This window comes from Bos indicus, chromosome 13 (genome assembly GCF_029378745.1).
Source record: "Bos indicus isolate NIAB-ARS_2022 breed Sahiwal x Tharparkar chromosome 13, NIAB-ARS_B.indTharparkar_mat_pri_1.0, whole genome shotgun sequence".
In the NCBI taxonomy this organism is placed as follows: domain Eukaryota; kingdom Metazoa; phylum Chordata; class Mammalia; order Artiodactyla; family Bovidae; genus Bos; species Bos indicus.
In genome coordinates, this window is record NC_091772.1 from 70,020,730 (window position 1) to 70,046,209 (window position 25,480).

At 52.6% G+C, this 25,480-nt stretch overlaps 1 protein-coding gene across 7 annotated transcripts in view; it reads right to left on the reverse strand.

Moving 5' to 3' along the window:
* Positions 1–4,899: 4,899 nt before the first annotated feature.
* The window catches only part of CHD6 (chromodomain helicase DNA binding protein 6), a 201,469-nt gene continuing 180,888 nt past the window's right edge, over positions 4,900–25,480 (reverse strand). For 6 of the 7 annotated variants that reach the window (XM_070801690.1, XM_070801688.1, XM_070801689.1 and 3 more), the window contains 7 exons: positions 23,195–24,778; positions 19,275–19,426; positions 18,675–18,881; positions 17,111–17,563; positions 14,569–14,763; positions 13,555–13,674; positions 4,900–8,346 (listed from right to left, as the gene is read on the reverse strand). In XM_070801690.1, coding sequence (XP_070657791.1) covers positions 7,447–8,346; positions 13,555–13,674; positions 14,569–14,763; positions 17,111–17,563; positions 18,675–18,881; positions 19,275–19,426; positions 23,195–24,778 — 3,611 coding nt within the window. In that variant the 3' untranslated portion in view covers positions 4,900–7,446. Of the gene's footprint in view, positions 8,347–8,375; positions 12,479–13,554; positions 13,675–14,568; positions 14,764–17,110; positions 17,564–18,674; positions 18,882–19,274; positions 19,427–23,194; positions 24,779–25,480 lie in introns of those variants that run through there. The other variant, XM_070801693.1, reaches the window with a different exon arrangement.

Consider the following 25,480-nt stretch of genomic DNA (forward strand, 5'->3'; position numbering starts at 1 on the left):
GGCCTGGAGGCGGAACCTTGAGACAAGCCCAAAGTCCAGCACTTCTTTGAGGTCTGATTTATCTCAGAAGTCAACGTCACTCTTCTATCCCGGCATCTGGTTCCTATTTATACAAAACTATGCATGAATTAACATACAATATTTTAAGTGGCTTAGTTTTTGCACTGAATCTGCAAATACAATAGCTGCTCTACAACAGAGGTCTGCAAACTTTTCTGTAAAGGGCCAGATAGTAAATACTTTCAGCTCTACAGGCTGTGTGGTTCTGGAACAACTATCGGAGCCCTCTGCTGTGGGGTGCAGGCAGCCCCAGGCGACACAAAGGGGAGTGCGGCTGTGCTCTAATGCAGCTTGCTTCCTGGTCTCTGAAATTTGAATTTGGTATGATTTTCACAGGTCGTGAAATACTATTCTTTTGGCTTTTCCATTATTAAAAAAACGTAAAAGCCCGTTCTTGACTGTGGGCGGTACAAAACCGGGCGATGGGCTGTATGCTCTAGGAAGACTGTGTGGGACCTGCGGTTTTGGAATCAGATGCACCCCTTGATCCTTGTCTGTCCCCTCATTCCCAGGGCCACTGAAAGAGGTGACAGCCACCTGGGCCTCGTCCTCGTCCAGGGAACACGCGTGGTATGAGATCATGGGAGTTGAGGCCTGGCACAGGGGCCTGCAGAGTGGGCGCCCGGAGGCAGCTCTGGGGACTGTTCATGGATGTGGGGCTGGCCCGTGCTGGTCACCGGGGCCTGGTGAGTGAGACGGGCAGCGCCCGGTGCGGCAGTGGTGGGTAATCCACGGCACCCAAGGGCGAGAGGCGAGCAGTTTTCATACTACAAACCAGATCAAAGCTCTCCCAGTTTCAAGTCCTGCTTCCAGGTCCTTGGGCTGAAGTGACCGTCTGGCAGATGATCTGCTGTTTGCAAGCCTCTCAGCTCCCCCCACACTGCCCCCACCAAAATACAGTTTGGGAATTCCCTGGCAGACCAGTAGTTAGGACTCTGCGCTGTCACTGCCGAGGGCACGGGTTCGATCCCTGGCCGGGTAACTAAGATCCCACAAGCCACTCCGCTGAAAAAAGGAAAAAGAACATTCAAGTTGCCCCTCTCCTCTCAGCCTCGGAAGACTCTCTCCTGCCCTCTGGCCCTTCTAGCTAGCTGAGCTGTTACACAACCTCCTGCCACACCCTCCTTTTCCGCCTTCTAAGCCTGGATGCTTCCTCTTGGACTCAGGCTGGGAGCCCGAGGATCAGATGCCAAGACTGTCCCCAGGCTTGTGGAGCAGGACAGAAGCGAAATGCCTTCTTCTCCGGTGGCCCTGCTTCCCCGGCTTCAGGGCTGGCCGCGGCAGCGTGGAGACAGAACGCCCCTCTGTCCTGGCTCACCATCCATTTACTGCTATTTTACAAAGCTGCAGCTGAGGGGCGGCCTGCCCCAGGCCTCAGGTGTCCACCCTGACTCCATTATTGGTCAATTTACGGCTTTGGAATCACCAGTCTCTCTAGGCCCTCAAATCCCAGCCTTGTCATTTGTCAGCTGTGTGACTTAGCCTCTCTGGACCTCAGTTCTCTCCTCTGTAAGACGGGGAGAACCTCGGAGTTATTGTGGCTTGGGAATATGGACATAAAGATTAAGCCCTACTCAAGAAGTTCCTAGTAATTGTCTGTCGTTACATTAAGGGACCAGAGACAACAGGATGCAGAAGTTTGAAATCTAGATAAATGAAAAACATTGTAGCTTAATTTGTGGCTTCCCTGGTAGCTCAGCTGGTAAAGAATCTGCCTGCAATGCAGGAGACCCTGGTTCGATTCCTGGGTCAGGAAGATCCCCTGGAGAAGGGATAGGCTACCCACTCCAGTATTCTTGGGCTTCCCTGGTGGCTCAGCTGGTAAAGAATCCACCTGCAATGTGGGAGACCTGGGTTTGATTCCTGGGTTGGGAAGATCCCCTGTAGAAGAGAAAGGCTACCCACTCCAGTATTCTGGCCTGGAGAATTCCATGGATTGTATAGTCCATGGGGTTGCAAGGAGTTGGACATGACTGAGCGACTTTCATTTTCACTAACTTGGCTCAGACGGTAAAGAATCTGCCTGCAATGCAGGAGATCCAGGGTCAATCCCTGGGTGAGGAAGATCCCCTAGAGAAGGAAATGGCTACCCACTCCAGTATTCCTGCCTGGAGAATCCCATGGAGAGAGGAGCCTGACGGGCTACAGTCCATGGGGTGGCAGAGTCAGACACGACTGAGCGACTGACACTTTACTTCATTAGGTTTATCTGAAATTAAAATGTAACTGGGTGTATTTTTCTGCCTGAATCTGGCAACCCTACCCTGATGGACCCAGGAGCTGCGCTGTCCCCCAGCCCACTATCTCCTCAAACCTTTAGTTCACTCTGACCAATAGGCTTGCATGGAAAGATCCCTTCTCTCCTGCAGGTAGGGTCATAGGGACAGTCAGTCAGAACCCCCATTTCCTGGGACTTCCTTGGTGGTCCAATGGGTAAGACTTCGCCTTCTAATGTAGGGGGTGTGGGTTCAATTCCCTGGCTGGGGAGCTAAGATTCTATATGCCTCGAGGCCAAAAAACCAAAACATAAAACAAAAACAATATTGTAACAAATTCAATAAAGACTTTGTAAAAGTCCACATTAAAAAAAAAAAAAAAACAAACCCAGTTTCCTGCCGCGCTTTGAGTCTAATCCCAGATCCACTCTGTACTTGCCTCAGGGTTTGGAGCAAGATCTTCCTCCTCCTTGATTCTGCTGCTGTACCCCTGATTTAACGTTACCTCATCCTTCCAGGACTGGCAATCCTCACCTCGCCAGCTATCTTGCCTGGAAAATCCCATGGACGGAGGAGCCTGGTAGGCTGCAGTCCATGGGGTCGCTAAGAGTCGGATACGACTGAGCGACTTCACTTTCACTTTTCACTTTCATGCATTGGAGGAGGAAATGGCAACCCACTCCAGTGTTCTTGCCTGGAGAATCCGAGGGACGGCGGGGCCTGGTGGGCTGCCATCTATGGGGTCGCACAGAGTCGGACACGACTGAAGCGACTTAGCAGCAGCAGCAGCAGCAGGGACACATGACTCGAACATAAAGAGCAGTTGTAAGCACTTGACTTCAATCATTTCAATCAACCCCATCAACAGCCCTACTGGTTCAAGTTGTAATTGTTTAATTCCTCATCTTATTCTACTGAAGCCTCAGATGAGGAAACTGAAGCTTCGAGAAGGCGGGCATGCTGTTCCTGTCTCTCCAGAGGAGCCACAGCTCTCCCAGCACCTCCACTCGCCCCTTGCCGCCTCCCAACCTAGTTCCTCCCTTTGTCCTTTTGGCCTTGGGTGACAGTTGAGCCCAAGCTCAGACACCAGGATGGGCTCCACAGCACCGACTTTGGTCATTTCCAAATCCATCACGTGGAGGACCTTCCTTGTAGGAGCCAGTAGTTAATTCACCCCTTTTATTTCCAGTCTTATCCCCCAGATACCCTGCTGCGTATGGGTTATGAGGTTGGTCACAAGGCTGGCCACTTGTCAGCACAAGCCACGTGTCCTGAACACCTGCCTGCATACTCCTGTCCCTGAGACTGGGTTTGGAGAAGCCACAGTCTAGAACCAAGGTGCGAGTCACTGGGCTGGGTGAACCCCACTGCCGACCTAAGAGTTCTCGTGGTTCTACAGCAGGCAAACGAACAGTAATTCTTGCAAGCAACAGTTTTAAGGTGGAAATAAATCAAGCATAAACTTTTCTGGAGGGTGTGACACAACTGTTCCCTTGTTCCTGGTGCCAGCTTTTGTGTGTGTAATTCAGTTAGAGCTGGTCTCTGTGTTTGGTGGTTGTGGTGGGGGAGGGTTTGGTCCCATCACAAAGGCTGAGGTGTCCTGATCTCAGGCTGGTGGGACTGGGGCCGCTGTCTGTCCCAGGGCTATTTTCTAGGATGGATGAGACAGCTTTGCAGCCTGTCGGCTTTCCTAAGGCCAACAGGATGCCAGGATCCTCCACCTGGCAACCAAGATGCTCTGAAGACAAACGAGGTCATGCTGAGGTCACTTATGCAAACACACACAAAACACTGAAACACTAGCCCACTGTACATGACTAGGTGTGTTCGCCCACCCTCATAAAGGAGGTAGAACCTACTGGGGCAGCCTTAGAGATCAAGGGTGAGACCTTGACCTTCACAACTTATCATTGTACCCAGCAGTGCTACCCAAGTCTAGAGGTCTACAAAGCCGGCAATACATATTTACTTGTAGCAAAAGTCTGTAAGGGCTTCTAGAAGCATGGCCCACCCAGGCTCCAGGCTGTTTATCTACCATTTATTGAAACTAGGTAGGGACCCAGCCAAGGGTGAAGCTGGCGGGGCTCCTGCTATCTGCCTCCTTGCTGAGACTTCGGCACATTTCTGCCAGCCTGGTCGATAACTTCGGACATAGCCCTTCTGGACCTGAAAAGCCCTGCTTCCCAAAGCTAGGGATCACAAAGTTCTTAACTTCAGACACAGGAGGCACTTGGGTGTTTGGGGGCCTCTTCCAACCCACAGAGGTGTGCCCACCCCCCCCGCCACCGCTCCTTGAAGCCCCAGGTGTGTTACCCGAGGGTGGGGGGCTCTGGAATGGGGCTTAAGAGAGTGGCGGCGTTGGCTGTGGGTGTTCGGGCCCCAAGTCTGGGGAGCGGGTGCTGTGCTGTGTCCCCTTCAACTGCATCTGTCTTAACCAGGTGTCTGGAAGCTCAAGAGAGAAGGCAGGCCAGCCCTCATGAATGAGTATTTTACCAAGTCCCCAACATGGTGCCCACCATGGGCGCCTAGGAAAGCCAGCAGACCTGTGTGTGCAGACGATGCCTTCATAAGATGTCGGGGCAGGAAGAGACAGCCGAGTGCCACTGAAGTCCTCAAATACAAATTTGACTTTTAAACTTTTTTGTTTTTTTTTAAATCCAGGATCGAGACCACAGACAATTTATTATGTAAGACATGGGGTGAAGAACGATCAAGGAAAAGTTATGGCTGTGAGTGACATGGAATTAGATGAAAAGGCTCAAGTTTGCTGAAGAGAGTTTTAAATTTGGCTTTTGCTCTTGGAAACGTCAAAATAATCATAAGAAGCACTTATGCCTTACAGAGCAAATAATCCACAGAGTGTCATTTTCATTTTGCAAACAGGGACACAATAGCAGTCAAAGAGAAGCCTAAACACCCAGAGAGTTAACATACAGGTTCGATAAGATATAACAAGGGATTTTTAGCATGCTGGTGGGTTGTTAAATCAAATCCATACTGAACCCTGTGACCTACTGGAGGTTCTAAGTGGAACCTGGGGAAAGCAGCCTTTCCATACAAAACAACAACAACGATAGCAAAGAAAACCCAGGCTCTGCTGGGTGTCTATAATACTCATTTGCAGTAAGGCTTTCAAGATACATGAATTTTTATAGCATTTGTATTTTAAGGATTTAGGGCAAATACATTTTTTTTTTCCTACTTGATAAAAAGAAAATTAGTACTTAAAAGGTTCAAAAATATATCAATTGAGTGATTTTTTTTTTACATAAATAAATTATATTGATTTTTAGGATTTAACAGCTGAAAAAACCCTTTCTGCTTCCACTGGAGGCAAAACTGAACAAAATGTTAGTTAAATAGAGAGAGCAGCATTTCTAAGAAATCTGTTGTCAGCATTAGAGACCACCTATGCGACAAAGATGTCATTAAATAGAATCGGTTTAATTACTGGATCCTTTCTTCTTATGGAATTGGTTTACAGAATTTCTGATTTATAACTCTGATTCATTAAAACTGGGACTCCACTTTTTAAAAATAAAGCTGTTTTTTTTTTTTTTCCCACCCCGGCCATGATTTAACAGACTTCTTTGAGATGCTCATTTTAACATTTACATAATTTATAATCCCAAATGTATAAAAGACAATGACAAAAGCATCATAAATAAATAATGCAAACTGAAATAGTTATGTCGAACTTTTGGACCTTCTGATAAATTATAGCAAAACTGTTACAGAAAAAGTAAAAAAAAAAAAAAATACAGTAAATTGTTGACAACAAAATGTGAAACCGGTACGAGTAACGCTTCCAACATTTCCAACGGTCCCACACAACCCTGTGCCCCCTGGGGACTGAACCACGAGCTTCTTTCAAGTCTCAGAGTGTGAACTGTGGATGGAGAGTTGAGACCATCAGAAAGGAGGGACTGTGTGGTGGTGGTGGGGGGGGTGAAGGAAGATGGGGCAGGGGTGGGCAGGGGCGGGGCGAGCTGCCCGGAGAGCTGGGCAGCTGAGGAAGGAGGGGGAATGTTAAGCTTGCCAACACAGTCTCCACTAACTTGATGATCTGAGATCTGGGTCCGACTGTAAAATATAAACTGAAAAATCCGGAGGGAAGGAAAAAAAACTTCTCACAGTTGCACTCTTTATAAAAGGTGGAACGCATGTAGGTTTGACAACCTCGAACCCCTGGCTAGTGTCAAAGAGTGTTGGGGGACTTATTTTTCTTGCAGGCTCCAGAGTGAGCCTGGGTCCTGGCAAAGGGAATCAAAAAGTAAGAGTCCAGGAGGCTCCAGCAGCGGCCAGAGGGGTTCCTAAGAGGCCTGAGTAGGGGCAGAACCGGTCGTGTGCTTTATGCCGTGTGCAGGCGCGCGCCCCATCCCACCCCCCCGCTGGCAACAGCCCACGGTGCGTACAGCTTGCTCGTACTGGGAATCTCCTTTTGACTCGGGAGGTGAGGGATGCGTGCGTGTGTAAGAAATGATGCCTGGTCATTATGTCTTCTTGCTGCAGGTTGCCTGAAAACCCATAGAGTGGGGGGAAGTCATGTTACTACCAGTAAGGTTTCTGTTTTAAAAATGGATATGTGCGGTTTCAACCGTTAGTTAGAGACTTCTGCCTAACCTACTCGTTTAGTAATCGTGATTAAAACTGGGAAATATTTTAACTAAAGAATATGCACCAGCATTTCCTTTCTCTGTGCTTTTGTTTTTTTGGTTCCCTGTTACCCTTCTTCCCGTTCGGCACAGCTCACGGAAAAAAAACAAAAGAGAGCTGCTCTCTGCCTCGGCCCTGCACTGGTCAGTCCCTAGCCGGCTTTCTTTTGCCTTTTTTTTTTTTTCCTCTTCGAATAAATGGGAAACTTGGAAGAGAAGGGGGCAGGGCGTGTCCCCACGTCTGCACTAACTACGATCGCTGGAATGGACGACTGGGTAACGGAGTGAGGGGTTCTGCACCTCCTATACTAGGTCAACGACACGGAGCTGATGGCGTGGCAAGACCCTGTGACTGACTATGAACATCTGTTACCATAGTTCTCAGACAGGAAATCAGGGAGGTAATAGTACTCATGGAAACACAGGTTCTTATGACGGTGAAGTGAGGGGAAGTAACAAACCTTTATGGGATAAGAAACTTACAAGTCACAATCATTTTCCTCGATGAAAAAGTTCTAATTGGTGTCACCGTGAGAGTCCTGGGGGCCCCCTTCCCGGGCCTGTGCTGCGTGTTCTCTGTCGGGGGGCGCGGGGGCCCTGGGCTCTGGGCAGCTCTGCTCGCTGCCCGGCTCCCTCTCCAGCCCGGGCACAGGCTCTGGGTTGGGGTTCGGGGCGTCCCCCTTGGTCTTCTTCCGCTTCCTCCTCTGGCTCTCCAGACCTGCTGCTTCCGAGTGTCTGGCCTGCTGCATGGCCGGCAGCGCCATGCCCATGCCGGGGGAGAGGAACATGGAAGGGTAGATGAGTCCGGGGGAAACACCTGGGATGAGGAACGGGTTAAACGCCACGGGGCTGCTCGTAGTTATTGCGGGCTCAGGCTGGTCGGAGGAAAAGGGGCTAGGGCCGGGCTTGTCTTCGGCCGACGGGTCCGTTTTGACGTTGTGGCTGCCGGGCTGGTCTTCCGCAGTCTTTTCGGCCGCCGACACGCCACCCTTGGTTGTGCTTGACAGGGGCGCTGGCACGGCCGAGGCGCAGGTGGTGGCCATGGGGGTGTTGAGGAGCCCCCCGACCCCGAACATCTGGGGCACGGCGGCCATGCCCGGCAGCACCATGGGCAGCATGCTCAACGTGCTCTTGACCTCCTCGCCTGGGGGCATTGCCGCGAAGCCGGCTGGGAAGCCCACCAGCCCCGTGAGGGGGATACCCGGCATGTTTCTCATGTTCTGCAGCCCGACCAGGTCCATCCCGGCGATCAGGCCGTTCATGAACAGCGGCCCCATCCCGGAGGGGGCGTCCGCCACCAGGGCCGGGGTCTTCAGCAGCTCACTCCGTGGCCGCCTGCCCCTGCGGCGGGGGCCTGCGTCTCGGAGAACGGGCTCGGGCAGGGTGTGATTGAACTTGTTTTCTGGGAGAAACCCCTGAAAAATGACAGAGAGACACAAGATGCTTCAGGCGATGGATGGCGGCGGGGAGCAGCTCGGGGCTCCGTAGTGGTCTTTCCTGCCCACCCACCCACCAGGAGGTTCACAGCTCTGCGCCCCGGGAACCGCCCATTTGAGGCGGACAGCCTGAAAGTGCTGAGCAGGTTCCCACGTGCCCTGTGGAGAGGCTGTCGGAGCCCCAGGAGCTGGGGCCAGCCAGGGACCTCAGGTCTTAGCCTAGAGTGTTTTTACTGAGGCATAACTGACGTGATAGCAGTTTCACATGTAAAATATAAAAACAACAAAGGACTTCATGAATTTGCGTGTCGTCCCCGTGCAGGGCCGTGCTTGACTTCCCGGCTTCATCTGATCTCAGTGTGTGTGCAGCTGAGGCCAGCGGTCGAGACCCGTGGGGGGACCACCTCGGCCAGGCCCGTGTTCGTCTCCCTCCTGACACAGGAAGGGTTTTAACTGAAGCCACAGAGCCGAGCTGGAGGATGGGGTTTGGGAGCAGGAAGACCTGAAGCTCTGTCCTGACCTGCAGGTCCCCAGCTGTGGGTGAGAAGGGACAAGGGTACCCAAGTCGAATCCTTAGAAGATGCCACAGGTCTCTGCTCAATGGGCGGCCATGGGCACAGGCCGGTGGGGGACACTGGTCAAGCTCTCAGCAGAGGGAAAATGGACGTCGGAGGGGCTGACGAAGGGGGCAGCGATGACAGAGGAGCCAAGCAGGGCTACTGCCCCGTGTTGGGCTGTGTGCGCCCAGCTCCGTGTGCCTGCTCTTAACTCGTCATCACACCCACCCTACGAGTTGGCACTATCGTCACAGCCGTTTCACAAGGAGTTCAGAGATTCACACACATGTGAAAAATGTGCACTTGAACGTTCCCAGGTCCCTGTAAAGAATGTTATCCCTGAGGTTTTACATTTGTCCTTCAATTTCCTTAATGATATCATAGAAAAACCAAGGTGTCATAGGCAAAGAGTGCTATGATGGTCACCTTTGTGTGAGAAGAAATCCTCTTAGCCAGACTTGTCTTAGGAAATCAGACGAGGGAGAAACCTCAGTTCAGTCCCCTTTCTTCCTCACCAACTGAGGAGGGGCGGGATGTCCCCTGGAGCGCAGCTGGGCCCCGGCCCACCTGACTGCTCCCACGCGGGACCAGCCCCCTGCGGCTGGGAGCCGGTCCGTCCTGATGGGGTGGGGCAGCCGCCTGGGTGTGGGAACGAGGCTTGGGGAGCAGTTCTGTCTGGTTCCCGTTTCTAAAGCAAGGGTCGGACGCGAGGGACGGGGCCGGGCTGAAAGAAGCGTTTCTCACCACTCTCTCTGGAGCCCATTAGTGCAGATCGCCTCCCTCTGGAGACCATGGCCTCAGGCTCCTCCTTTCAGCCCAGGGCCCGGCCACGGGGAACCAGTGCTCGGACACAAGGCCTCCCAAGCCCTCCTCCCTGTTACGCAGCCACAGTCAAGGGCCAGGGAAAAGGCCCCAGATGTATCTTCTCCCTTTGTGCCCTCAAACGCCTCCATGCTCGCTCTCCCCATCACTCTCCAGTGGGAGGGCCTGTGCCGTCTCACAAGTCTGTCAGGGAGAAGAAACCCTGAGCTTGCCGAGTAAGGCCTCAGCTTCTTTTGAATAATCTGCTACCTACACAGCAGGCGTCCGGTAACACGCTTTGAGGCTACTGGGCGCTGAAGAGGTGACTTTGGGCGGCCTGTACCCTGCAGGACCTGTGGCCCTGTTGGCCCGGCCCCGCAAGTTCAAGTCACACTCCTCAGGCATCAGAATGTTCCCGCCCTCGCTGGGAACCACTGGGGCAGATCACACTGGGCTCTCAGGACAGGGAACCTGCCCAGGAGGCCAGGCTGGCCGCCTGCACCCTTTAGACAAGGGAGCAGCAGCAAGAAGGGCCTAGGGTGAGAACAGGACTTCCTGCCCCCTGCAGAGCACGCGGCGGGCTGGCGGAGGAAGGGGGATCTACCTCCTCCTGCGGGTGGGCGCGTCACCCTGCCCCCGGCTGGCCCGTGGCTGCCCACCCGGGGCACGTGCCCCTCCCAGCAGCATGGGGACCACACACAGCGGCCAAGCCAGGCTTTGGCAGCTCTCCCTCCTGGTAATTATACCCTGGGAACAGGCCTGCTTCCTCTTCCAAGGGAGGCTGGGGGGAGGGCGAGGTGAGGGGAGACTGAGGGGCAGTCACAGGCGACGGGTCTGTTCCTCCCAGTGATGGCACGCGTATGTGCCCCCCAGATCTCTCTAATCCAACACAAGGCAGCGTTTACCCCACAGCCTGTGTGTCCTGGCTCTAACACTCAAGTCCTGGGTAAAGGCAAGGGAGGAGATGGTGGCCAAAACTGCCTCGCTCCTCCCAGGAAGGCGAGTCGGTTCAGCTTAACATGCCCTGAGCAGTAAGAAACCTTACCCCCAGATGCAGCAGGTGGATCCTGGTTTAAAAATTCTAAAAACAAAAGACAAAAACTAGCTTGGAAAGACACTTCTGGGAGAGCTGGGGGTATCTGAATATGAGCGAGCTACAACATGTTACTGACATGTGTGGTAGTGGTGACAGATACACGGGAAAACGTTCCCAGAAGACACACGCTAGGTGTTTATTTAGGGGTGACACGTCATCTCTGCTATCTTGGTTGGTCCTAACTTTCCTTCCAAGGAGTAAGCATCTTTTAATTTCATGGCTGCAGTCACCATCTACAGTGATTTTGGAGCCCCCAAAAATAAAGTCTGACACTGTTTCCCCATCTATTTGCCATGAAGTGATGGGACCGGATGCCATGATCTTAGTTTTCTGAATGTTGAGCTTTAAGCCAACTTTTTCACTCTCCTCTTTCACTTTCATCAAGAGGCTTTTGAGTTCCTCTTCACTTTCTGCCATAAGGGTGGTGTCATCTGCATATATGAGGTTATTGGTATTTCTCCCAGCAATCTATGTTGGAGAAGACTCTTGAGAGCCCCATGGACTGCAAGGAGATTCAACCAGTCCATTCTAAAGGAGATCAGCCCTGGGTGTTCTTTGGAAGGAATGATGCTAAAGCTAAAACTCCAGTACTTTGGCCACCTCATGCGAAGAGTTGACTCATTGGAAAAGACTCTGATGCTGGGAGGGATTGGGGGCAGGAGGAGAAGGGGACGACAGAGGATGAGATGGCTGGATGGCATCACCGACTCGATGGACATGAGTTTGAGTGAACTCCGGGAGTTGGTGATGGACAGGGAGGCCTGGTGTGCTGCAATTCATGGGGTCGCAAAGAGTCGGACAGGACTGAGCGACTGAACTGAACTGAACTGTCATCTCAGCAGGGCTTCCCAGGTGGCTCAGTGGGTAAAGAATTGGCCTGCAATTTAGGAGACTCAGGAGATGAAGGTTTGATCCCTGGGTCAGGAAGATCCCCGGGAGGAGGAAATGGCAACCCACTCCAGTATTCTTGCCTGGGAAATCCCATGAACAGGGAAGCCTGGGGGGCTATGGTCCATGGGGTAGCAAAGAGTCAGACTCAAACGAAGCGACTCAGCACACTGAGCAAGTAAGCAGTCTCCGCAATTTACTGTCAAATGCCTCAGGAAGAAACTAGCAAAACCGTCACACCCCCTGCATACGAGTAGGTGAAACAAACGTAACTCTGCATGTGAAATATATGAGGCACGTGTGTGCGTACACACATGTAATAGTGAGCAACGGCTCTGTGCCGGGCAGGCATTCTTAGAGCTGAGTCCGCCTGTGTGGTGCCGTCAGTGGGGCTGGCAGCCAAGCCTCAGCACACAAAAGCAGGAGGGGCTGAAGGCAGGGAGAAGCTCCTTGCGGGATTTGAATATTTCAAACGGGAAGGTCTCTAAGGACGGACAAGGAGTGTCACACACCCAGAGGCTCCGGCCCCACTGGGGTCCGCCAAGCAGCCCCGAGGGCCAGGCGGACCCTGCGTCCAGGCTGGGCCTTACTGCAAGCAGGGGACCCCGAGGCGGGGCCTGTGTTTACTTAACAAAGGAGGGAAAGGAGGGAAAGTGCATCTCTGGCAGGAGGCTGGCTTGTGAGGACAGCTTGGAAATGAGTGTTCTGGCAGCACATTGGCGTCGGCTGGGCCGTGATGAACTTTAACTTCCAAAGAACGTCCGAGAAACTGAGACGTGAAGAAAGAAATGAGGAGGTCAAGGGGGGGAGGGGGGCATGTCGCTCAACCAAGAGTTCGGAGACCCCACCAAGAGGGCTGGGGGTGGTCTCTCATGACAGAAGGAGAGCTCGGGGAGGCCGAGGGCGGGGTCTGGAGAAACAGAGAGAGGAGGGACGTGGGATTGGATCGGCCTGTCCAGCAGGCAGTCATGTTTGTTGAGCTGCTAGTGGAGTGACCCTCCAGGCCACCAAATCAGAAACGAGCTTCCTAACAACATTAACAAGGAGGAAATGACTAGGGTGGGTGGTCTCTGGGAACTAAACACAGAAATGGTATCCTGGAATTCCCTTGGAGGAGAGCTGTAGATGATCAAGCACCAAAGGAGGCAGTCAGGAGCGCCTGGGAGCTCAGAGGACAGCCTACGAGGGCAGAGCCCCAGAGGACCTCAGAAGCTCCCTATGTGGGCAGAACTCACTTTGAGGTCAGAAGCACGTTTTTGAGTATCGCCTGCCCAATCTTAACACGCTTTCAGGTTGAAATGCTACCGCCCCCTAGAGGTGGCAAGTCTTCTAGTCCAAATTTGTACCCATCTGTAAACTATAATTAACTCGGATTCGTTCTACTGCAAGTATCTGCAGATGTCTTTGAAGTCTCTTCCAGGCTCATGATTCTATAATAGGAAAAGGGCAGTGCATGGAGTCAGCTGTTTCTCATTGCCAGCGAGGACGGACAAGGAGGGGGTGTCTTAAATGGTAGCCGGAAAAACTTAAGGCTGGAAAATGAAAATTTCCAATAAAGAAGTTTTGTTAAAACACTGGATAACAGTCTCCTGATAAGACTTAAAAGGTATTTTCCCTGAACTCTCCAAAACGAGGGGAATCGAGCCTTGGGAGTCACTTCAGTGTAAAACTTAACCCCAAAGTTTTGGAGGGAAATGTTGAAAACAAACGACCATGGAGGACATGCTGCTGGTCAGAACACCCCAATACCACCTGTCCCTGCTCATCCAGCCCCTGGGCGGACCCTGGTCCTCCTGCTAAGGCTGCCCGGCTGCCTCTTCCCAGGTGGAGCGTCCTCTCCCTTACCCTCAGGCCGGGCTCCTTGGGGACAGCAGGAACCCTCTCTTCCCCACTCAGAGAGGTGACGTCTAACGTTCCAGGTTCCTTACAGCGTGGCCTCCTCTGCTTTGGTTTGTCTGAAAAATTCTAGGAGGTAAATGGAAACCAACGTTACAGAACGCTCTGGCCACAGGATCTCCTGATGTGGGTGGTGCTGCTCAGACGGCTGTGCTGTTTCCTCACTCATGGCCCTCTGCACAGGACCTGTCGGGTCAGGGCTGCAGGGAACAGCTGCTGGGCCCCCACTGAGGCGCTCTCCTCGAAGCCACGGTGTTCCTGAAGTTAAGCTGCAAGGTGGGCCTCCTGTGGGGGGCCCGCTGGCCCTCCAGGTTCCCAGGGCACTGCTTCACCCCTGCCCTCGCCTCCCTGGACCGTTTTCTCAGGTTCTCTCTTCGCTGCTCCCAGCCTGGTGGGCTGTGTGTCTCTGGAGGGTGTGTGTCTGTGAATGCATCCCCCTCCTTCCTTGTGAGCTTCTGAGTGCTTCCCCTTTAGCCAGGACAGCAGGGGTGGTGGTGGGGTGTCAATGCTGGGGCGCCCTCTCCTCTGGACCCCTACTCTGAAGGACCGAGGGCAGAGGAGGAAGAGGACTCGATGAGCAGCCCCTGGGCAGGGACTGAAACTAACCCATCACCTCAGAGTAGAGACACGGTGACTTGAGAAGAATACACGGGAGCATTTCTGTGAAGGGGAGCAGTGCTTATGCAACCTAAAGAATGCTGTGTGAGCTCACAAATGTGGTGACTCACAGGGAAGGGAGGGCCGAGCGGAGGCTCGCTGTCCTGGTAAGAGGTCACGCATGTCGACTTTCTGGCCTGGCGTTCTGATGTGGGCTGGGATTTCTGTTACCAGAAGACGTAACCAGAATTTAAACTCCCCCACCCTCACTTTCCAATGAAGTTCTCAGAGGACACACAATTCCCTTGGGCTCACCAGTCCTCCCAGACCCCCTGCGTCTCCGTGTCAGAGGGGACGCGCACTCACCGCGCCGAAGCCCGGGACCTCGAGGGAGCAGTCGGCCTGCTGCCGCAGCCAGTCCAGCAGGCTCTTGCTGGGAATGGCTTTCTCGGCTGGGCTGCCAGCGGCCGGGGTCGGCTCCGGGGTTGACGTGGCGGGCACCGGCCCTTCAGGAGGGTGTGGGGTGCTCAGGGGGGCCTGTCCTGGGTCTTCGTGGACTTCCTGGATGGAGGGAAGACAAGTATGTGCCCTTCACCGCGACGGAATGAAAACTGGTTTCTTAAAGGACTCTTCCCACCAGAACAGGACCGCCCATGCCTGACCGCCGATCCCTGCCACGAGCTCCTGACGTGGCGGGAGACCCCTCTAGCCAACTGCTCTCCTCCCCTGTCTCCGCGGTGACCTCTGTGCCATCCTACCTGCTCAGGCTCCCTCCTTCCATCTCTGTCACCAGCATGGACTGTGCCTGTGACACTGGCCACCGCACTTTGCTCCCCCATGGCACTTGTCACAGGTTTTCACGTAACAGAGAGTGCCACCCTGCAATCGACCCACCTGGTTCTCCAGCTGTATATATACTCGGCCCTGTGTCCCCAGTGCCCGTATGGGGTCTACAACTGTGGTGTTGGAGAAGACTCTTGAGAGTCCCTTGGACTGCAAGGAGTTCCAACCAATCCATCCTAAAGGAGATCAGTCCTGGGTGTTCACTGCAAGGACTGATGCTGAAGCTAAAACTCCAATACTTTGGCCACCTGATGCGAAGAGCTGACTCACTGGAAAAGACCCTGATGCTGGGAGGGATTGGGGGCAGGAGGAAAAGGGGACGACAGAGGATGAGATGGCTGGATGGCATCGCCAACTTGATGGACATGAGTGTGGGTAAACTCTGGGAGTTGGTGATGGACAGGGAGGCCTGGCGTGCTGTGAGTCATGGGGTCACAAAGAGTCGGACACGACTGAGCAACTGAACTGAATAACATATATCAGTGCTAAATGTCTGTGTGATAAGATCTTCAAAACGCTCTGAAGCCAAGAAAAAAATACTTCACTTACTCCACTGGAATTCTATGATCATGACAGGAAAACTACAGCTTTGCGTCACTGAAAAACCAGACAACCTTCTTGAAGGCATTGAAGAACTGGGAAGGGAAAGAATCTGCCATTTCAGCTTCTCACATTACATAGAAAATCAAAGAGGGAGACATCCACCAAACAGCACAGCAGAGCTCCCCGGCTGCAGAGGACCACGCCGCTGGCTTAGTTCCCTGGTTTGCCATTTACTACCTGGATGCTGCTGCTGCTAAGTTGCTTCAGTCATGTCCGACTCTGTGCGACCCCATAGACGGCAGCCCACTAGGCTCCTCTGTCCCTGGGATTCTCCAGGCAAGAATACTGGAGTGGGTTGCCATTTCCTTCTCCAATGCATGAGAGTGAAAAGTGAAAGTGAAGTCGCTCAGTCGTGTCCGACTCCTAGTGACCCCATGGACTGCAGCCTACCAGGCTCCTCCATCCATGGGATTTTCCAGGCAAGAGTACTGGAGTGGGGTGCCATTGCCTTCTCCGACTACCTGGATAATCTTGGGCAAATCATTTAACGCTTGTAAGTCTCAGTTTGCTCATTTCCAAAACGGGAGCAGTAACCACACCTTCAGAGTGTTGCTGTGAACATCATACAGGGCAATCACGTAAAACCCTCAACGCAGTGCCTACCAGAGGCACTCAATACTCGTCACTATTATTCCTTTTAAAGTAGTTAAGAAAGCAAAAAATGTTGGTTCCTGTTTTGCAGCCTGAAATTCAATAAATGGGAAAAATAAAAACGCAACGAGAGAAGTCAGTGGTCTGACACAGTAAGCAGAGTCAGAGGAGATCTCGGGCACGTGTGCAGGGTCTGCCCTTTTCCGTTTCTGACAAGGATTTCTGGGCTGAGAGCACCTTACTGTAACCTCAGCAAAGCCTCAGTGACCCTCGGTGGCAGAAGCTACGGCCCCCAGTTTACATAGGTGTAGAGCAGGGCTCGATGATGAGCCCAAGGTCGCCCAGCAGGTCAAGCAGCAGCTGAGCCAGGACTGATGTTCAGGACCTCCTGACCCCCAAGTCCCTGCTCCTGGAAAGCCCGCTGATGCTGCAGACCCAGCCCTACTGCTTCACTCGTTTGATCCCCAGGGGCTCCAAGGCCCTGGAGGCTGGGCTGTTTCTCTGTGACATGGTGAGACCTCCTGGCTCATGTCTCCAGGATGCAGGCAGGTTAAAGGCCCTCAATGGACTAATCTATTTCTAGAAAAGACTGAGGATGACTGATGACAAGAGTTGTTTCAAGCCGGACAACTGAAATAGGGACTGCTGCTGCTGCTGAGTCGCTTCAGTCATGTCCAACTCTGTGTGACCCCATAGACGGCAGCTCACCAGGCTCCTCTGTCCCTGGGATTTGCCAGGCAAGAATACTGGAGTGGGTTGCCATTTCCTTCTCCAACAAAGATCCATAAATCAAAAATTGTGTCTGAGGAAGAAGGGTCTGCTGCTCAGTGTACAGAGGTCAAATCTGTACTTCATGGCCTCAAATACCCACCAAGATGCCCGCCTGCAGGGTCTGCTCCTTCAGGAAGATGAGGTCCACCCCGCCGTCGACATGTTTCCGCCTTCCTCTCCGCCTCCTGGAGGCAGCGTCATCTCTCCTGAGGCTTCCGTTGACAATCTGTCCGGTCACTGGGTGGATCAGGCCAGCTTGCAGGATCCCCGACAAGTCCATGCCAAGGGCTCCTTGCAGTGAACCAATAGCCCCGATCTTGGGGGTGCTGGCGCTCACTGGGAAAGGGGACGTGGCCCCTGGGGACCCCTCCGATGGGCAGGAGAGGTCTATGGCTGACTCTCCATGCCAGCCATTGAGGACGATGGGGGGGTGCCCGTGGGAGGCCGAGAACTGCTCCAGGCTCCGGGTCTTCGCATCCCTCTCTACCTCGAACTCGTAAGGATGCCTGTGCTTCTGTTCATCCTTTGTGAAAACCGGAGCCAAGAAGCTCTCCTGCAAACACACAGATGTGGCAAGAGAGGTTTGAACGCCACCTCTGTGGCTCAATGCTGGCTCTGTCTTGGCCCTGATTTCCTGGGGGCTAGTAATCGCCTCCTTGGAACTTCTTTTAACTCAAGCCTTCTCAAATTTCAGTACCTACTCACCTGGATAGCTTGTTAAAATGCAGATTCCACTTCAGTGGGCCTGGGATTCTGCATTTCTAACAAGTTCCCAGGTGTTGCGAAAGCTCCTAGTCCATGAACTATACTTGCAATTGCCAAGATCATAGTTTAGGGATCTCTACCTTAGCTGTACATCAGAATCAACTAGGAAGTTAAAGAGAAAAAAAAAAGCCAATACCAAGTTCACACCCTGGACCAATCCAACCAGAACCTGGAGCTTCTCAAGGTCCCCAGTGGAGTCCAACGTGCAGCCAAGAGCTAGTGTGCTAACCACCGACCTTAAACTTGAGCCCTCGAGTTTTCATTTGCATTTACAAACCTCAAATAAAACTCCCGTTGACTTCCCTCATTTCTTTTTAAAAAATATTTTAAAAACTTATATATTTATTTGGCTGTGTTGGGTCTTAGCTGTGGCTCTCAGGATCTTTTTTTGTGGTGCGTGGGCTCTCCAGCATGGCACATGGGCTTAGTTGCTCCGCAGTATGTGGGATCTTAATGCCCCAGTGAGGGATCAAACCTGAATCCTCTGCTTTAGAAGGCAGATTCTTAACTGCTGGACCACCAGGGAAGTGTCTGCTTCCCTCATTTCTATTGGCTGCTACTGTTCCCAGTCCTTAAGTATTCACCCCTCCCTTTCTTCTATAGTCATCTGTCATCAAGCCATGCCCACCAACTCCCTCCATTTCTTTGGATCCACTCCTGCCACTAAGCTGGTTGGGAACTCACCTTGTCTTCAAGTGCCCATTTGCCTCCCCACCTCAGACGTATGCCAGCTTCCCACCCCATCTCCCACAAACTAGCACACCACTGCCACAGAGCTGCAAACCCACTTTCATCACACACTTTCCTGCCCCAAGACTCGAACGAATCGCTCGATCAAAGAGTGCCAAGGGCCCTTCTCCTTTTTTTGAAGGTCAGACACAGCGTTCTTAGGGCCTCACCTTCTGCATCTGGGCCACCCACGCTGCACCACTGCTGGAGCTGTGCTCTGATGCCTCCGGCTCTGAGATGCCGCCTCGGGGACCAGTGCTGCTGGTTAGCACGGGGGTGGGCAGCGTGCCCGAGGGCTCGTGCTGCTGGCTGGAGGGCCACTTCCCCTTTAACACCACGTGACAGATGTTATCTAGGCGGCTGATTATCACGCGATCCTATAAAAAAGCATGCAAGCCCTTAGGAGGAAGTACTAAGTTATCCAAGTTTACAAAGTCCCTTGAAATCAAGCTGCACATTTTCTAACCAGAAGGAGTTGATTAGATGAGGGCACACACAAAGGAACTCACTTTTCGAGTCTTAAAAGAAACGGTGTAGTCTGGACAATGAAGATGAAAAGACACAGTACCGTAAACACGAAGATGCGCTGAACGCTTTGGTCTTATGGTCTAGTTATGGTCCTGATACCATTAAAGTCATGTAACTAACATCTTTTAAAGATATTAAACATTTGTCTGAGTTGGTGATTCAGAAAGATTCTAAAAGGTTTAATGTAAAGGATTCAAAAGCTGAGGATGCTCTGGGTGGAGCATGCAAGCTCCGGGAGGTACCTTCGGCCACTCGGAGAATGAATACAGCGTTTTCTCCTGGAGCAGCTGAGCAATGGTGGGAGCCCGCGCCTCTTGCAGGTCGTCCCCGAGGTCTCCCGTGATGCCCGAGGTCGAGCTCTTGCTCTCCTCCTCAGAGTACTTCCCTGGATAATCTGGGAAGAGAGGTTTAAAAAAAAAAATGAGACAGGAAGTTGGAAGACTGGAGTGATCTGAAAGATGAGGACACCTGAGCTTTTTTTTTTTTTTGGTCGCACTGGACAGGGGACCTATGTTTCCCAACCAGGGATTGGACCCACGCCCAGCCCCTGAACTGGAAGGATGGAGTCTTAACCACTGGACTGCTGGGGAAGTCCCTCAACTTCTTAAAACACTGGCCTATTGTGTGCTTATTTATTTTAAACTGATTAATTACCATGTCTTCTATTTCCAGAAGCACTCCATCAGTTAAGCCCTAAAGCCACATCCTGCCCTAAGGCTATCCAAGCAAGTCGTCTGATAAGAGTCTGCGCTGGTAACCAAACAACAGCACTGGATGACCGCAAAGGCTTCCCCACTTGGTACAGCAGGCGAGAGGGAAGTGAACACTGTGCTTTGATACAGAGGCAGGGACAGTGTGGGAAATAGAACATGGCAAGAGGCTGAGATTAATGAGGAGGGAGGAAGAGTCCTGAAACTTACAACGAAGGTAAACAGACCTGATTTAAGCTAAAAAATGATGCAAAGACACCATCAGTCAACATCACTGACAGAAATGGAAACGCGACTCATTCCTTCAGTCTTCAGTGGTGAACGCTTATTATCAGCTGTGAAATGGATCTTCAACCATCATCCGCTTCACAGTGCTGAAGGGGGGCGAACTGGGAAAAGCTGTGGGCCCCTTCCTCAGTGAGACGACAGGGAGCGTCCACCCTCTGCAGCGTGGAGGTCTCACTGCTGACTGTGTGTCAAGTCCCCCAGGGGGCCACAGGGACCCCTCCCCAGGAGCAGGGTCTCACCAGGCCAGGGGATTCAAGGATAAAAACAGGACAGTGTGGTGGCTCTGGCCTTCTAGGCTCTTAAGAGCTCCTTGAGGGAAAGGCAGCCGGGAAAAACACACTAATGATAAACGAACAGTTTCAATTATAAACCATGGTGAGGACCATAAAGGGAAAGAAACAAGGTGCCCTGATAGGAAGAAGAAGGAAAAAATCTGCTGGTAGAAGGGAGGGCTGGTAGAGGGGGCCTCTCAGAGGAGAGACCACCCAGGAAGAGGCAGCAGCGGGGAAGGGTGCCCTCGACCTGCTGAGGAACAAGGTGGGGGGTGGGCAAGTATATACAGAGATGGCAGGGTGGTGGTGGAGGTGGGGGCAGGACCACTACCATCATGCTGAGCTCTGTGGGCCGGGCAGGGACAGAAAATCCAAACAATTCTAGATCCAATGGGGGCGCATCCCTGCCAGGTTTTAAGCACAGAAGGTGAATTTAAGTTTTGAGAAAACAACGCCGTATGAGAAGGAGTTAGGAGAGAAGGGGCTGGTCCAGCTCAGCCGGAGACTGCTTCTTCGGCCCCAGAGTTCCAGTCTGAAAGACAGGCAGGGCCCTCTCGGCCCTGCCGAGCCCACACCCCAGGTTCGGAGGAACCCTTCTGGGGTCTGCCAAAGCCCCTTTAAAAGCACTGGTGCAAGGGACTCCCCACCGCTGAGCGTGTGAGTAGCTTACCAGAGCTCTTCAAGTTCACTGCTGCCTCCTAGTCCAGCACAGCCCAGCCCCACAGCCAGGAGAGGACCAAGCACCTCTTTCCTAACCCATCCTTGCTGGACTGCCTGTGTTCCCAGGACTGAGTAGGTGGTGATTTCCCCCACAACAGAGTTCAAAGAGCAAGGTGTACATATAACCCCGTGTGTGGCAGGGACCCTTTATGGCCTATGGCGAGGAGAGTGGGCAGGTCGGGGCTGGCTCCTCCCAGGGTGGCTGAGGCCACACGGGGTGGTGCCGCTCCTTCTGGCCCAGCATCTCTGGCCTCAGCCTGGCTGGCGGACGCACTTTAACTTGGGTTCAGAACTCTTCCCAAGAGAGTCAGCAATCACAAGGCAGAAGCCAAAGGTGGGAGCTCGGAAATAAAAAGGAAGTCGGACAACCCAGGGAGCAGAGCAGGGTTCCTCTCTCTTTCCCACTTTAGAGCAGCGGTCCCTAACATTTTTAGCCCTGGGGACCAGTTTCATGGAAGCCAATTTCTTGGCGGTTGGGAGGGGTGGAGGATGTTAACGCCGAGTGACGGGGGGCAGGCGTGCGCTTGTAAAATACAGATGAAGCTTTGCACGCCCACTGCTCGCCTCTGGCTGTGTGGCCTGAGGAACCTCAGCTTTGGAAGTCACTGTCCTGTGCGGGAGGGGCCGGCCCACCTGAATCCCTGTGTAATACACGGGCCCTGGCACGAGACCAGCCACCAACAGGGTGTTCTTTGTTACTTTTTTTTTCTGACGAGGATAAATAAGAACTACTTTTTGTTCACCCTAATATGCCCTCTTGGGTTTGAGGACATAAAAACAACAGTGAAAAAGTTGAAAACCATTTGTTGTTGCTCAGGATCTCTAATCAGTGTATTCATATCCTCGTAAAACATATGCAAATCTCAGGTCACCTAGATTTTTAACATTTTCAAATCCTTTCCTTACCTAAGATTTCCCTATTTAAAAAGTTCAGACCTATTTGCATTTTTGTCGAGTTGCGTGTAATTTGGTTTTTTTTTTTTTTTTTTTTACTTAAAATCTACTTATTTATTTGGCTGCATTGGGTCTTAGCTGTGATATGCAAGATCTTTAGTTGCAGCATGTGGGATCTAGCTCCCTCACCAGGGATTGAACCAGACTCCCTGCATCTACAGCACGGAGTCTCGGCCACTGGACCACCAGGGAAGTCCCCTAACTTGGTTCTTCTTATTTCTGTCGAGTTACTCAAAGGACTCTCAATACAATGCACTGACATTACAACACAGGGTTTTGACAATTAAGGAAATAAAAGGCAGGATCTCTGTTAACCTTACTAAGTGTTAGTTACTCAGTTGTGTCTGACTTTTGGGATGGGCTGTAGCCTGCCAAGCTCCTCTGTCCATGGAATTCTCCAGGTAAGAATACTGGAGTGGGTTGCTTTTTCTTTCTCCAGGGGATCTTCCTGACCTAGGAATTGATCCCAGGTCTCCTGCACTGCAGGCAGATTCTTTACCTTCTGAGCCACCAGGGAAGCCCAACTATACAGTCCATGGAATTTTCCAGGCCAGAATACTGGAGTGGGTAGCCTGTCCCTTCTCCAGGGGATCTTCCCAGGGATGGAACCCAGGTCTCCCGCATTGCAGGCAGATTCTTTACTGAGCTGAGCCACCAGGGAAGCCCAACAATACTGGAATGGGTAGCCTATCCCTTCTCCAGGGGATCTTCCTGACCCAGGAATCAAAATGGGGTCTCCTGCATTGCAGGCAGATTCTTTACCAGCTGAGCTATTGGGGAAACCCAACCTTCCTAAAGATCACAATTATTTTTGTGGAGTTCCTGAAAACTGACCTGCATTTCTGTTAAACTTCAGGTTCCTGGCATTCCCTGGCTGTTCTCCTTTACCCAGTTTCAGCACCCTACCTGGTGGAAGAACAAATTCTTTCCCCTCAACGTCCTATATGGCATCTCATGGATACCGGCACACAGCCCCTGCCCAGACCATGCAGCTGCTGCAGCCAAGGTGCTACAGTCATCCTCATCTTTCTGGAATGATCAAACGTAAGCTACTCGGCCCATTTTCAGAATAAGCCCTGTAGCCTTTGCGTTTAAACACGCGGTGGGTGTAAGACGTCGGTTTCAGAAGTGGTAGAATTCTCACCAGCCCCCGTGCACTCGCCCTCCCCGGCCTGGGAGAACTGGCTCATCCAGGACACAAGGTCCCACACACGGTACCTTGACTCTGGCAGTTCCCGTCTTTATCGAACTCCTCTTTACTCTCATAATCCATGTCTTCCGGCTTGAGCTCACTCCCTTCAGGATACGGAGGGAGACCTTGGTTCCCTTCTGTGCTCTCTTTCCAGGGTTCCTTCAGCAGTTCCTGCTTCACCTGGAGCAGCTCAGGTGGGACAGCAGTGGGCTCGCCCCTCACTGTGACATTATTGGCTTTGCTTGTGAAGGGGTCTGGGGGGTAAGCCTGGGGTTTCTCCACTTCAAACTCGTCCTTCTCGAGGCCGCGTGCCCACCTCTCCACGTGTTTGCAGTGACACTGACAGGCTGTGGGAAGGAAAGGGCCCTGTGGTCCAGGAGGCTGGCTTCTGGCCTCCGTGCTCCCTTTCTTGGCTTCCTCTGTGAGGAAGCCGGCCAGGCTCTGCTCCCCTGCCATGCGGGTGGTGGGCTCGCTGAGAGGCGACGCTGCCAGCCTTTCCCGCCTGCCTGCGGCCAGCTCGAGACTTTCCTCCTCGTTTTCGTCCTCATCGTCCTCCTCGTCGCTGTGGTTCGGACCCAAAACCAATTTGCTTTCTAAGCTTTTGCTTTCTAGTAAGTCGATTAGCTGCTGGTCTGATGACACGTTTCTTCTGGAGTCACAGACACTCAGGTTGCACATGTCAACGAACCCGCTCTCATTCCCTGGGTCCAAGGAAGGGGAGGCAAAGCAGTTGGGGTCCAGCTGCCCGATTCTCTCAGGTCTTGGTCCTGCCTCGCTGCAGCCGAGTTCCCCTTCCTTTGAAAGAGATATCAACAGGTGTTTCTCATTTTTAATGTTCATCTGAGCTACTCCTGCTTCTAAAGTTTCCATAAAAGAGGGGTCTGAGGCTATTTTTGCCTCGTGGCCCCGGGGCTGGCAGTTTCCGTCTCTGCCTGCGGAGATGGCCGCGGTGTCTTGCCTGGACTCAGTACTGGCACCCGTGCTGCCCTGAAAAGGGCCTGGCTCCTGGCTTAGCGCCTTCTTCCCGTACATCATGGTCTCCAAGGACCCAGGCAGCAGACTCTCGTCATGGGTAAGGGAAAGGACATCTTGAGTTTTAGAGATGAAGCTTTCACAGGTCATGTCAGATAAGCTGCCCCTGGGCGGACCAAGGTGATCGTCTCCAGCTTCGATTTTCATGAGGTTCTCGGGTTCGTTTTCAAGGGACTCGGAAGTCCGGCTCATGTGCGTATAGGCCAGAGACTCATACAGTTTGGAGTTGGTCTGGTAGAGGCAACAGAGACTCTCTGGGGCCTGGGGGTCAGGTCTTTTGTGCTGGGCGTAGTTCCTGTAGGCATCCAGGAAGGACAGCTGGGGGTCAGTCATGACGTAGTAGTCGGTGCGGTTCAGGCCGTGCTTGGCGGTGCCGATCAGCAGGTCGCGGTCGTGCTTCCCACACTCCCACCAGACGGGCAGGTACAGGCTGGGCCTGCAGAGCTGCAGGCGCTCGTGCAGCTGAGGACACGTGAGCACCTGCTCCCGCACCTTCCGCAACAGCTCGATGCGGTACAGCGTTCTCGCGGCCCGCTCTTCAGTGATGGGTTCCACGTAGATGCTGGGATCCGGGGGGCCTGCAAGGGAAAACACAGAGCCGTCACTTAAGGGGAGGTCCTTGATACCCCTGCCCCCTGAGTCCCTGCATCCTTGATCTTACAGTTTGACCACCTGGCCCTCGGCAAGGCAGGGCCTTAGTGGCCCCTCAAAGATGAACGCTGAAGCAGGAGGGAGAGATTTATGACACCTGGACAGACCCACTGAGGGTAAAAGGAGAGCATGAACACTCCAGTTCTGGAAATATCATTCCTGATCGGTAAGCGTGTGCTGAGTGCCTCCTCACTAGATACTTTATGGATGCTGTTCAGATCTCACAGAACCCTTAGCTACACCATCATGCTTGTGTGAGGACGAGGAAAGAGGCAGACAGGCCGACTTGCTCCAGGTGTCCGAACCAGAACGCCAGTCTAGGTCCTGTCAGTGTGACTGTGAGATTCAGTCTATGCAGCTCCCTGGTTTTACTCAAAACTGCCCGAACATGCTGCCGTCAGTCCAGAACCCATGCTGATTAGGCTCGACGTTTGTTTCCGCTTTTCTAGAATGTAGTACCATGGTCCAGAGTGAGTGAATCCATTATAGCGAGACTGAAGAGAGGCCAGGGGGAAAGCTGGCGCAAATTCCCACCAGGAAGAAATTTCTCAGAAGGGGCCTCTACTGGAGCACAGGAAGTTTAAATGACAGTCCCATATTTTCCGTGGCTACAAGTCAACACATGAGAA